Source organism: Callorhinus ursinus, unplaced genomic scaffold (assembly GCF_003265705.2).
Source record: "Callorhinus ursinus isolate GAN/ISIS: 27379988/994484 unplaced genomic scaffold, GSC_fseal_2.0 scaffold71, whole genome shotgun sequence".
Taxonomy (NCBI): Eukaryota; Metazoa; Chordata; class Mammalia; order Carnivora; family Otariidae; genus Callorhinus; species Callorhinus ursinus.
The window spans coordinates 4211359-4223558 of NW_027397133.1; the positions used below are offsets into that span (position 1 = coordinate 4211359).

The following is a 12200-nucleotide window of genomic DNA, read 5'->3' on the forward strand; positions in this document are numbered from 1 at the left end:
TTTTCTGGGCCAGGCACCATGCTAAACATTTATATGCATGTTTTCATTTTAACTTGAGGCTGCCCTATGAAAAGCAGATTCTATGGGGATCTCTGTTTTCTCCTGAGTTTAAAGACTTGCCCTAGACTTGTCAGGGGCCAATCCCAATTCAGCCCACCTGAAGCTGGACTCCAGCCACAACTCTTGACCCCCGCTAGTGTTTACTGAAGGATGGCTTAAAGAATTTTAGGGGATATATGGATGGCCGCTTTTTTTTTTTTTTAACATTTTGTGTATTTATTTGAGAGAGCAGGAGCACGAGCGGGGTGAGGGGCAGATGGAGAAGCAGACGCCCCACTGGGCAGGCAGCCCGATGTGGGGCTCCATCCGAGAACCCCAAGATCATGACCTGAGCCAAAGGCAGATGCTTAACTGACTGAGCCACCGAGGCGTCCCTATGGATGACCTTTCTAATGGTTCTTATGTAGTGTTAAACTTGATTAAAATGTAGCTAGTACCAAAAAAATGTAGCCAGTACATAAAAAGCCTGCACTTCTGCACATAATACAGACATACCTCGTTTTATTGTGCTTTGCTTTATTGCGCTTCACAGATACTGCATTTTATTTTTTTACAAGTTGAAGGTTTGTGGCAACCCTGGGTCAAGCAAGTCTGTCGATGTCATTTTTCCAACAGTTGCTCACTTCGTCTATCTGTGTCACATTTTGGTAATTCGTGCAATATTTCCAACTTTTGCATTATTACTACATTTGTTATGGTGCTGTGATCACTGACCTCTGAGAGCTCAGATGATGGTTAACATTTTTTAGCAATAAAATATTTTTTAATTAAGGTATATACATTGTTTCTTTGGACATGATGCCAGTGCACACTTAATAAACTAGCGTAGTGTAAACTTTCAGATGCATTTGAAAAACCAAAAAGTTCATTTGACTCTGTATTGCCATATTTGCTTTATTGCTAGGTTTGCTGCATTGTGGTAGTCTGGAAGGAGCCTGCAATATTTCCGAGGTATGTCTGTATTGCTTAGGATGAGGCAAAAGTAGAAAGTCTCCTCCCCGCCCCCCACCCCGGGGAGTCAGTTTCCAGAAAATAATACAGGTGTTCAGTGAAATTGTGAAGCTGACACTAATGTTTGGATAACAAAACCAGAGCTGCTAGAATTGCAGCGGGATGTGGGAGAGGAAGCAGACAGTCCGATTAGTTTGAAAGTCACTAATGAATGCAAGTCTGACAAGTCATTCAAATATTTTTGAGCGCTTATCACGGACCCAGGCTTAGAGTAAGAGGGTGATGGGGGTAAGAACCTGGAGACTTGTCTCTCCTCCCCTCCCTACTCTTCAAGCCTGACTCGCACTGTCCCCGATGCTGGGAAGAAATCCCTCTCCGGGGGCGGGGTGGGGTAGGTGTCCCCAAAGTCTGGTTGGTCCGATCAGGTAGTAAGCACTCAAAGGTTGGAGAAAAACTACCCCCCCAACTCTTGCTGGCCATCTCTGGCCTCCTTCCCTTCCCCCAAATTAGCGAGCAGTAGAGGGTGAGGATTCCCTCAAAGCAGTGCTCCCCCAAAAAGTAAAGCTCCCAGAAATTGAGCGGGGGGGGGGGGGTGAGAGACAGCGGGAATCGGGAAGGCCTCCCCCAACCTCCCAGGCAGCGGAAGTGCGTCAGTTTGTCCTCCCGGCAGAGCATTTTGGGAATTGTAGTGAAGTGGAGGGGGGGAGCGGAGGGGGGGGGGCGGGCAGAAACACAGTGTAACTCTTTGTAGACCAGAGCGCGCCGGCAGAGCTGGAACAGAGTTTCGAGGGCTTTCGACCACTCTCTTTACTAGATGAGGCAACGGGCAGAGAGAGACCTTCGTTCTTCCCCTTTCTCCGGCTGTTTCCGGCCCCATTCAGAGAATGATATGCAAGATTGGAGGCAAATGAGGTGCCAAGCCGAACCCTCTCTCCCCCAGTTGCCAGCTTCCCGTCCCCCTACCCCGAAACCATCCAATCAGAGCCCCTCCGCCCTTGCCCCAGGAGCTGCTGCTTCCCTAACTAGGCTTTAGCCCACCTTTGATGGGCGGGGAATTGAGCCTCAGAAAGACCAAGACTTTTGCCTAAAGCCGCACAGCAAGTCGGAACAGAAACTAGACGCCCGAAAGCCTGTCCACTTCCTACCATTTCTGAATCCGTGATAGCGCTGACCATTCCTATCTCATCCCCGCCCCCAAGCCCTGTGCCCAAGCTCCTCCGAGCGCGTGGAACTCCCTTCCCGGCCGACATGAGTAGCAGTGTTCGCGCGTCGGAGAGGCGGCAAGCCCGCCCCTTCGCCGCCAGCCGTCCCCTTTAAGAATCGGCCCCGGCGGGACTACGTTTCCCAGAAGGCTTTGCTGGCGCGTTATGTAACTTTCCCTGCGAAGCGGCCTCTGGGGCAGAAGGAGGTGGAGGCGGCGGCGGCCGTTGCAGTGGCGGCGACGGCGGCGGCGGCGGGAGCGGCGGGAGCCCGAGGCGGCGGCGGCGGCGGGAGCGGCCCATCCCGGGGCCCGAGCTGTGCGCCTCGGCCCGGAGCCCGGATCGGGCGGGGGCGCCGACGAGCCTCTAACAGGCTTTTCAAGGAGGCGGGAGTGAGGAAAAAGGCTTAGGGCCCAGGGGGCGGGGAAGGGGGGCCGGGCCTGGATCCGCGGGGAGGCCGCGCCGGAGGCCTGACTGTGGGCTCGCGCGGTCCCGGGGACACGAATTGAACGTCGGCGGCGCGGATCGGACGTCGGCGGCGGGTGGAACGCCGGGACGCCCCGGCGCGCGCGCAGGGGTCATGGCGTCGGTGCAGGCGTCCCGCCGCCAGTGGTGTTACCTTTGCGACCTGCCCAAGATGCCGTGGGCCATGGTGTGGGACTTCAGCGAGGCGGTGTGCCGCGGTTGCGTGAACTTCGAGGGTGCGGATCGCATCGAGCTGCTCATCGACGCGGCCCGCCAACTCAAGCGCAGCCACGTGCTCCCCGAGGGCCGTTCTCCTGGGCCCCCCGCCCTCAAGCACCCGACCACTAAGGACCTGGCTGCGGCCGCTGCACAGGGGCCTCAGTTACCGCCTCCGCAGGCCCAGCCCCAGCCGTCAGGAACGGGCGGTGGCATCTCTGGCCAGGACCGCTATGACAGGGCCACATCGTCTGGCCGCCTCCCCCTGCCCTCGCCCGCCCTGGAGTACACCCTGGGGTCCCGCCTGGCTAATGGGCTGGGCCGCGAGGAGGCCGTGGCGGAGGGGGCGCGGAGGGCCCTGCTTGGCTCCATGCCCAGCTTGGTGCCCCCCGGGCTGCTGGCAGCTGCTGTGTCTGGCCTGGGAAGCCGAGGCCTGACGCTGGCACCCGGCTTGAGTCCTGCCCGTCCGGCGTTTGGCTCCGATTTCGAGAAAGAGAAGCAGCAGAGGAATGCGGACTGTCTGGCAGAACTGAACGAGGCCATGCGTGGCCGGGCGGAGGAGTGGCACGGGCGCCCCAAAGCTGTGCGGGAGCAGCTCCTGGCGCTGTCTGCCTGCGCCCCCTTCAATGTCCGCTTCAAGAAGGATCACGGGCTGGTGGGGCGGGTGTTCGCTTTTGATGCTACTGCCCGCCCGCCGGGCTACGAGTTCGAGCTGAAGCTTTTTACCGAATACCCCTGTGGTTCTGGCAACGTGTACGCAGGAGTCCTGGCCGTGGCTCGCCAGATGTTTCATGATGCTCTGCGGGAGCCGGGCAAGGCTCTGGCCTCCTCGGGCTTCAAGTACCTCGAGTATGAACGGAGGCACGGCTCCGGGGAATGGCGCCAGCTAGGGGAGCTGCTAACCGACGGTGTCCGCAGCTTCCGAGAGCCAGCCCCGGCTGAGGCCCTGCCCCAGCAGTACCCAGAGCCAGCCCCTGCAGCTCTCTGTGGCCCACCCCCGCGAGCCCCATCCCGGAACCTGGCGCCCACGCCACGCCGTCGCAAGGCGTCCCCTGAGCCCGAGGGTGAGGCGGCTGGGAAGATGACCACCGAGGAACAGCAGCAGCGGCACTGGGTAGCACCCGGTGGCCCGTACTCCGCGGACACCCCTGGTGTGCCCTCACCCATCGCCGCCCTGAAGAATGTGGCCGAGGCCCTGGGCCATTCCCCCAAGGACCCTGGCGGGGGTGGGGGCCCCGTGCGCGCTGGGGGTGCCAGCCCCGCAGCCTCCTCCGCAGCCCAGCCTCCTGCCCAGCATCGTCTAGTGGCCCGCAACGGTGAGGCAGAAGTCAGCCCCACAGCAGGGGCAGAAGCTGTTAGCGGGGGTGGTAGCGGCACCGGGGCGACACCTGGGGCACCCCTGTGCTGTACCCTGTGCCGGGAGCGGCTGGAAGATACCCACTTCGTCCAGTGCCCCTCAGTGCCCGGACACAAGTTCTGCTTTCCCTGCTCACGGGAATTCATCAAGGCACAGGGCCCTGCTGGGGAGGTGTACTGCCCCAGTGGAGACAAGTGCCCCCTGGTGGGCTCCTCTGTCCCCTGGGCCTTCATGCAGGGCGAGATCGCCACTATCCTTGCTGGAGACATCAAGGTTAAGAAAGAACGGGACCCCTAGGCCGCCACTGCCACCAGTCTACTGCCTCCCACCCCCTTGCTACCCACCGCTGCTGCGGATAAATTATTCTCTCCCCCACCCAGCCCAGTACTACCCCCACCTGTGTACATACCCCCTTCCTCATCCCAGATGGGTTCCCTGGGGTAGATGCGTTGAGGGTGGGGGGAGAAAGCTTGTGGCTTCTGTTCGAGGGGGTGTCTGGGGTCCCTTGGCCCCTCCGGTTTCCCTCTCCCCTCTTTGGCTTGGCTTTGCTGCTGCTTGTAGTTGGGGGAGAGGTGCCCCCCTCCTCCTTGAGAAGGGGCCTCCTGAAATCTCGCTCTTTATAAACAAAGCAAAAGCATTTTATTGCCCCCCCCTCCCATCCCCTTTTCCTCCTTCAATAAACCGAAAGATGGGGTTTTTTTTTTTTTTTCCTTCTTGGTCCCTTAGTTGTGTGAGATGCTGCGCCCCCTCTGGCACCGAACCGATCCTGCAGGGGAAGGACGTTGCGTTGTAGCCTCCAGGTGGCGCCCTTCACTCAGGCGGGCCCGTTGGCTGGTTTAGAAATGCTGGCCATTCCTCAAGCGTTCTAGCCGTCTGCCCGTTTTCCAGATGATAGAACTGAGGCTCAGCGTGTGAGGCTCCTTGCATGGGAACCAGAGCCAAGCTTGGGAATGAGGTTTCCCTTCTGGTCCAGCCCCTGTATCTACCCAGGATGTGGGGGACTCCGCGCCCTCGAGGAGAGGGGAAGGAGGCATCAGGAGGCTTCCTAGAAGGGATGGGCAGTGAGTTCTTGCTCAGGAGGCAGAGCATTAAGGCTACATTGCTTAGAGGGACTGCCCTACCAGAGAGGAAGTTTACCTCCGCGGGGTACACTAACAGGATCTCTGGAAACAAAGTGCTTCCCACCTCTGGTGGTGCCCTGAACTGCGCTCCTCGCGCCCATCTTGGGAGACCAGTCTCAACGGTGGCCGTCCTAGGACACCGGGACTGGCAGGGTAAAAGGCACAGCCCCCGCGGGCTGCCTCTGATGTGCACGGCCTTGTCCCGCACCTGTCCCGATGGGCTGATCATTAACCAGGACTTCCTGCTGTCTGGCGTCAAGGGGCAGGACCTGAACAGGCTGCGGCAAAGCAGGGGTTAAGGGGAGGGGGCTGCCCTAATAGCCCAGCCCCCACCCCTGCAGTCTTTCTCTGCGACCCTAAAGTGGAGGTTGCGGGAAGGGGGAATGCGGGGCGCCAAGGCCAATGGGTGGATGGAAAGATGGGGAATGTTAGTATGTCCTGTCACCGCGCAGCACTGTCACACAGCCCTGAGACCCCAGATTGCCCCAGATCTCAGAAACACAGGTATTCCAGCTCCTAAATGTGGAAGCCCCTAAAGTCTTGACCCATCCTCTTAGTTACCCACTAAGGTAGTGTGCCATGCATATCTTGCAGACCAGGTGTCCCAAATCCCAAATATTAAGGACCCTGGGACTTTGTCCTCAACATTTGGAGGACCCTCAACTCTTAAACCCCCCAGTTCTTGGGCTGGGGGGGAGGGGTCCCATCCCCTCCCCCAGATATCAGGTCTCAAGGTGTTCTGTTACCCCTGGTACTGCCAGCCTGGGCCCTGGGCAGGGCTGGGAAAATCACCCCTGATTAAATATACCAGGTGATAAGCCTGGGGCAAGGGAGACGCTGGACGGAGCTCCAGGCCTGGCCACCTATCCTTGGCAATCTTGTGGCCTCCCCTGTCCCAGCTCTGCAGCCCCAGGCATGGGGTAGTACCCCCTTCCCCTCCTCCATCCCCAGGGCAAGAGGTTGCCAGACACCAAGGTCCCCTGGTGAGGCCTGAAGAGCTGCGGAGGACACCTGGTCCTTTAAGAACAGCTGGTATGGGGGGTGGGCAGGGGAGTCACCCCCAGCCTGGCTGGTGTGTATTCTAGATAGAGGTTGAGTTAACCATTAACCGAGCAGACGGCCTGACCTGTGTGGGTGTGAGGGGCTGGATCAGTCCCCCTTCCCCCTGTGCCAGGGTGGGGCCAGAGTGGAGGGGTTCTGGATTTATTGGGGGATCAGTGAGTAGGTGAAGAGACTTCCAGAAAGGCGAAATGGACGGGGAGACCCAGGGAAAGGTGGGAGACAACAGAGGTAGAGAGGGAGCTATAAAGAGAAACCAGCTCACTGGAAGAAGACAGAGACCCAGAGAGGGACAAGAGAGCTCAAGAGACCCTCTGAGATGGGGGAGATGGGGTAGACACAGAGAGACATTCAGGAAAGAGAGTTAAGTAGAGAAATACCCAGATGGGTTCAGAGAGACTGAGATACACAGATGAGAGGCCAAGAATAGGGACCTGGAAGGAGAGAGAGGAGAGATGGAGATTCAGAGGGAGAGGAATTGAGAGCGGGAGAAAGAAGGAGAGGCTATGAAATCAGGGAAAGGTACAGGTTTGAACTAGAGAGTTAAGACATTTTTAAACTCAAGTTCTATGAGACAAAGGGAGAGAATGGAGGTCCAAGAAGAAGGGCAAAGCTGGATCTAACTTGATCACTTGGTCCCCACAACAAGGCCTGGCTCACTCCCACTCGTCCTCCAGATCTCAGCTCAGCTGACACCTCCTCCAGGAAGCCCTCCTTGACCCCCAGGCTGCATCAAGTGCCATTCCCAGGCTCTCACAGACCCTGCACTCCCCTATCCCAGCCCTGCACATTCTGGATCATCATTGGGGAATGGACTGTCAGCCCCACGAGGGCAGGGCCAGGGCTGTCTCAGTCACTACTATGAACCCAGCATTACCCAGCACAGAGTTAGTTTAAAGGGTGGGTAGATTAATGTGCTCCTTTCCTTCAAGAAATATTTATTCAGCATCCTCTGTGCGGCAAGCACTGCGGTAGGTGCTATGGATACAATGTGCAGAATGCAGCCCCTCGTCTCGTGGAGCTGACATTCGGTAGGAGATACAGACAGATCCATAAAATGTGACAGCCATGGAGCGGTAAGTCCTAAGAAAAAAAAGTAAACCAGGGGAAGGGAGTATAGAGTGATGGAGGTTGCTGCTGTAAAGAAGGAGGCAGAGAAGGGCTCGCTGAGGAGCGGACAGGAAACTAAAAGAAGCGAGGGAGCAAGCCAGGGGAAACTTGGGGGAGTAGCACATGCAAAGGCCCTGAGGCAGGAGCCTGCTTGGTTTATTCCAGAAACAGCCAGGTGGCCAGTGCCACTGCAGCAAAGGGGAAGGGTGTAAGAATGAGGTCAGAGCGGGGACACCTGGCTGGCTCAGTCGGTAGAGCATGAAATTCTTGATCTCGGGGTGGTGGGTTCGCACCCCACGTTGGGTGTAGAGATGACTTAAAAAGAATGAGGTCAGAGGGATAGTAGGGCAACCTCGGGGGCCCCGTAGGCCATGATAAGGACTTTGGCTTCTATTTTAATGGGAACGGGTGGAGGGTTTCAAGCACTGGGTGAGGAGACGGAGGAAATGAGACAGAAGTGGCCACGAATCAGCGGGGATGGACAGCGTCTCACTGCTCTGTGCCTGGGGCTTCACAGATGGCCCCGCACACATGCCCAACAGCAGTGTGTGGTGTGGGCACAAGTGAATAAGCCCCAAATCAACAGAGAAGAAGTCAGAATGACATTAGATGGATGGACAGACTCCCAGGGAGAAGCCAGGTGAGGACCCGGGGACGCCCAGGGACAACAGACGCAGACAGACAGAGAGCAGCCGGCTGAGAAGTCCCGTTTCTTCCCCACCCGGAAAGCTTCCTTGGAGCTGGAAAAGTCCCCAGGCACCCCTGCCCGCCTCGCCCGTGGCGTGCCCACTCACACCTCAGGCAAAGGAAGCTGGCAGGCCCCACAGGAACCTTTCTGGGGGGGCGGTGGAGGCGGGCGGGTGGCAGGGACGAAGGGAGAGGAGTGGCGGGCAGGCAGGCAGCGGGCAACAGCTACACAAAGGCCCCAGTGTCTGCCCCTCCTGCCCCCGGGTACAGATATAAATAATATGTACATATACCTTTATATATATATACCAGTGGGCTGGGGGCAGGAGGCCAGGGGCCACACGCTTCCCTAAGGGCCCGGGAATGGCAGAAGCCTGCTCCTGTGGGGGCTGGGGGGCTCAGAGACACACGAGAGAGTGGCCAAGACTGACAGACACGGGCTGAGAGGGACACAGGAACAGAAGGAGAGAGAGAGAGAAACGTACAAAGCACGAAAGACCAACAGAAAGCCTGGCCAACAGAGACTCAGAGTCAGAGACCTGAGTGGCTGACTCAAACAGGGACAGATCAGGAAGACAGAGAAATCACACTTCACTGAGTGAGAACAGAACAAGGGGGAGGTAGAGGGACAGCGACAGAAGGCAGACAAGGGCCGTTCCAGGGACAGGCAAAGTTGCGGAGTAACTCAGGTGAGAGGAAGTAAGGACAGAGAGGAACAGAGAGAGGCCAGGAGCCACCCAGAAAGAGAGAGACAGAAGCAGACGGACAGACAAGACAGACAGGGCCAGGCCAGGGCTGGGGGCTCAGGGAGGCTCGTGACCGTGGGTGAGGCGTGGGTCAGGGCACGTCTCCGGTTTGGGGGCAGCACCTGTGGGGGCTCTGCTGCAGCCCAGTCCAGGGCAGGCCGAGGGGCAGGGAGCAGAGGGGAGGGAGGCGGCCCTTGGGTTCCGGATCTCGGTGTTTACCTGTGGCAGGCATTGCAAACAGGCGCCCAGCCTGGCCCATGGCAGGCGAGGGTGGGCCGGGCTGGGCCCCCGCCCTGGCACCAGTGGGCCCGACACGCCCACCTGTGGCCTGGGCGGTGAGTAACACACACGGTGACACCTGGGTGGATGGTGACACATAGGGGAACAGACATGGTGACAAACAGGGACAGATATAGGCAGACCCAGAGTGAGAGAGACATAAACAGACCCACCGAACCTGGTGACGGACACTCACTGGAACAGACCCAGTGACAGACACACCGTAATAGACATCAGGCTGCGAAGACAGGCCGACAGGAGGCGAGGCACAGAGACAGAAGGACAAAACACCAACAGTGACAGAGGGGACACACACAGACACACTTGTAACCCCCGCTGGCTTCCGGGGTGCTTTCCTCCTCCTGGGGCAGGTCATGGCAGGGAATGGGGCTGACTCGGAGGGAGGCCTTGGGACCCCAGGGCCCCATGGTGCGGTCACCCCTCTCGGGCTCCACAACAGCATGGCGGTTAAGGGCACTGACTCTGGGCCAGACTGCCCGGATTCAAGTCCTAGCTCCCGCCGCCCGCACACTATCCGTGTGACTTTGGGCAAGCGGCCTCACCTCATCCTGCCTCAGTTTCACCAATAATAATTTGGGGGGCATGGGAAGGATTGGGTCAATCCGTTCCGGAAGATGCTCGCACAACGCGGGATAGATGGTAAGCCCTGGTAGCTATGATTATGATTACTCTTTCCGGCATTATTATCACATGCCTTCTGATGTAACGGGACCTCTGCCCACAGCTGGGACCCTGCCCTGGCCCTCCGTTTCCCCACCCATGGGCCCCTCCCTTGGACCATGTCACCCAGGCCCGCAGGCTCTGTCCAGCTTCACCTGTCCCAGCCCCGGCTTCTCTGCGTCCCCATGGCTATCCCTCCATCCCCCGATCCCTGGCATCCTCATGTCTGTCCACGCGTCCCACGTCTGACCGTGGTACTTTTCCACGCTGGACATCAGCCGGCTGTCCCTGGGGTGGGGGTCACACCTGCCCACGCCAGCCGAGCCAGTGGCCACCAGACACCCTGACGGATGGCCCCACCCTCCCCCCAGGACCCTACAACAACACCCGCCCCTCCGGCCACCTGAGGTCCCTACTGGGGCGGCCTGAGGCCCAAGCCTGGGGACAGGAAGCCCCAGGCCTGGCCGCCCTGAAAGCCTCTTTCAGCCTGGGCCTCCTCCCGCCACCACCGACTCCTCCTGCGGAATAATATTTGGGCTGTTGGCCGGGGGGGCGGGGGCCAGATCCGGAGGCCGCCTGGGAGAAGCCAGAAACCGCAGGGCTTCCTGCCTCAGGCCGGCCGACTCCGGGAGAGACCCCCAGGCCCGAGGGAGGGGGGCAGGCGCCCGGGGAGACTGAGGGCCTTTCTCTCGGCCCCAGTTGTTTTTTCCAGGAACCAGGAGGAATTCCCCGGCCTGCCCAGGACAGCGAGGCCGGTGGGACGGCTGACGCGGGAGCCAGCACGGCAGGGGGCGGGGGGTGACACGCAGCCGGCGGGGCGGGCACCACGACAGAAATAGAGGGCCTGGCCTGCGAGGTGGCAGGTAGAGGCAGAAACTCAGGGAGCTGAAGACCAGAGAAGGAGGAGCGAGGCCAGAGATCCAAAACGGTGGGGGCGGGGAAGACCCCGGAAAGGAGTCACAGTCCCCAAGAGGAGGACAGAGACATCCAGAGCCCAGAGAGAGGGAAGGAGGGACAGAGTCAAAGCACCGGAGTAAATGAGAGAGAAAGCACAAGGCGGACTGTGTAAGAGATAGACTACAGAGGATGAGCAAAGGTTTTCAAAAAAGCCAGGAGACAAAGACCCAGAGAGAAGGCTAAGGACAGAATGCGACAGAGATGACACTAAAGAGACAGAAAAATGGACACACAGAAACTAGGGGAGACATATCACACACACACACACACACACACACACACACACGTAAACAGGCAGCCCTTGGTCTGATGAACAAATGAATGAGCCTCTGGAGAACCAAGGACCAAGAAAGGCAAACCCCAAACAAGGAAAAGACAAAATAAGACCAAACCCGCCCACCTGCCCTCACCTGGCTGAATGACCCTGGCCCAGTCCCTTTCCCTCTTTCTGCTCACTGTCTCCCCCCCAACCGCCCCCCCCGAGAGCCACGTGCCCAGAACATCTGAGAGCCTGACCCCAGACTCAAAGCCTAGGCAGAGCCCTGGAGGAACAGAGACACCCAGAGAGCAACCCCAGAGGCCCACAGTCGCCCAAGGAGGACCGAACTCCTTCCCCACACACCTGCCTGCAGAAGGGACAGCCAACCCTCCACGCAACAGTGACAGGCATAATACCCAAGCGCAGGCAGACTCTTTGAAACATTTGAAACATACAGGCGGATGCTGACTCAGAGGTGCACACAGAACTGTGACAGGCAGGCCTTCGACGCAGATTGAGCCCCACACAGACTCCTTGAGGCAATGGGTATGCTGACAAATGGCCATGGAGACCTGCGCCTACAGTGGGAGACCCACAAGGACCCAGGGGTAGGTGGACAAAGAGAACCATACACACTAAACAATAAGAGATCCCAGGACCCACAGGTAGCACTCAGAGTGTGAAGAGACATGCAAACCCACACAATGGAGGGATACACACCAGAGGGAACAATGCGCAGGCCACAGAGACCCCAGTGGGCACAGTAATATCCTATGACCAATGGAGGCCCACCCCCCCAACACACACACACACACACACACACACACACACACACACACACACACACACACACCATCTCCTTCAATTAACACCTGGTTTGTGCCTTCCCCTCCTCCCCAGCTTAACCAAAAGTTGAGTAGCCCCTGGGCTCCTTGGGCCTCAGAGTTAGAGGTGTGTGTCTGGGGAGTGGGGGTGGAGAGATGGCCTTGGTCACTGCAGAGCCTCCTCCCCCGGCCGCCCTGGCCCCACTGCTGCAGGGGCTGCTATCTGTGA

General features: G+C 58.6%; 1 protein-coding gene across 1 annotated transcript; it reads left to right on the forward strand.

The window, feature by feature from the left end:
* Positions 1 to 1896: 1896 nt before the first annotated feature.
* On the forward strand, positions 1897 to 4946 carry IRF2BP1 (interferon regulatory factor 2 binding protein 1). Its single transcript, XM_025850018.2, has one exon. It carries the CDS (start codon positions 2791 to 2793, stop codon positions 4543 to 4545), a length of 1755 nt encoding a protein of 584 aa, XP_025705803.1. The 5' UTR covers positions 1897 to 2790; the 3' UTR covers positions 4546 to 4946.
* The last annotated feature ends 7254 nt before the right edge of the window (positions 4947 to 12200 follow it).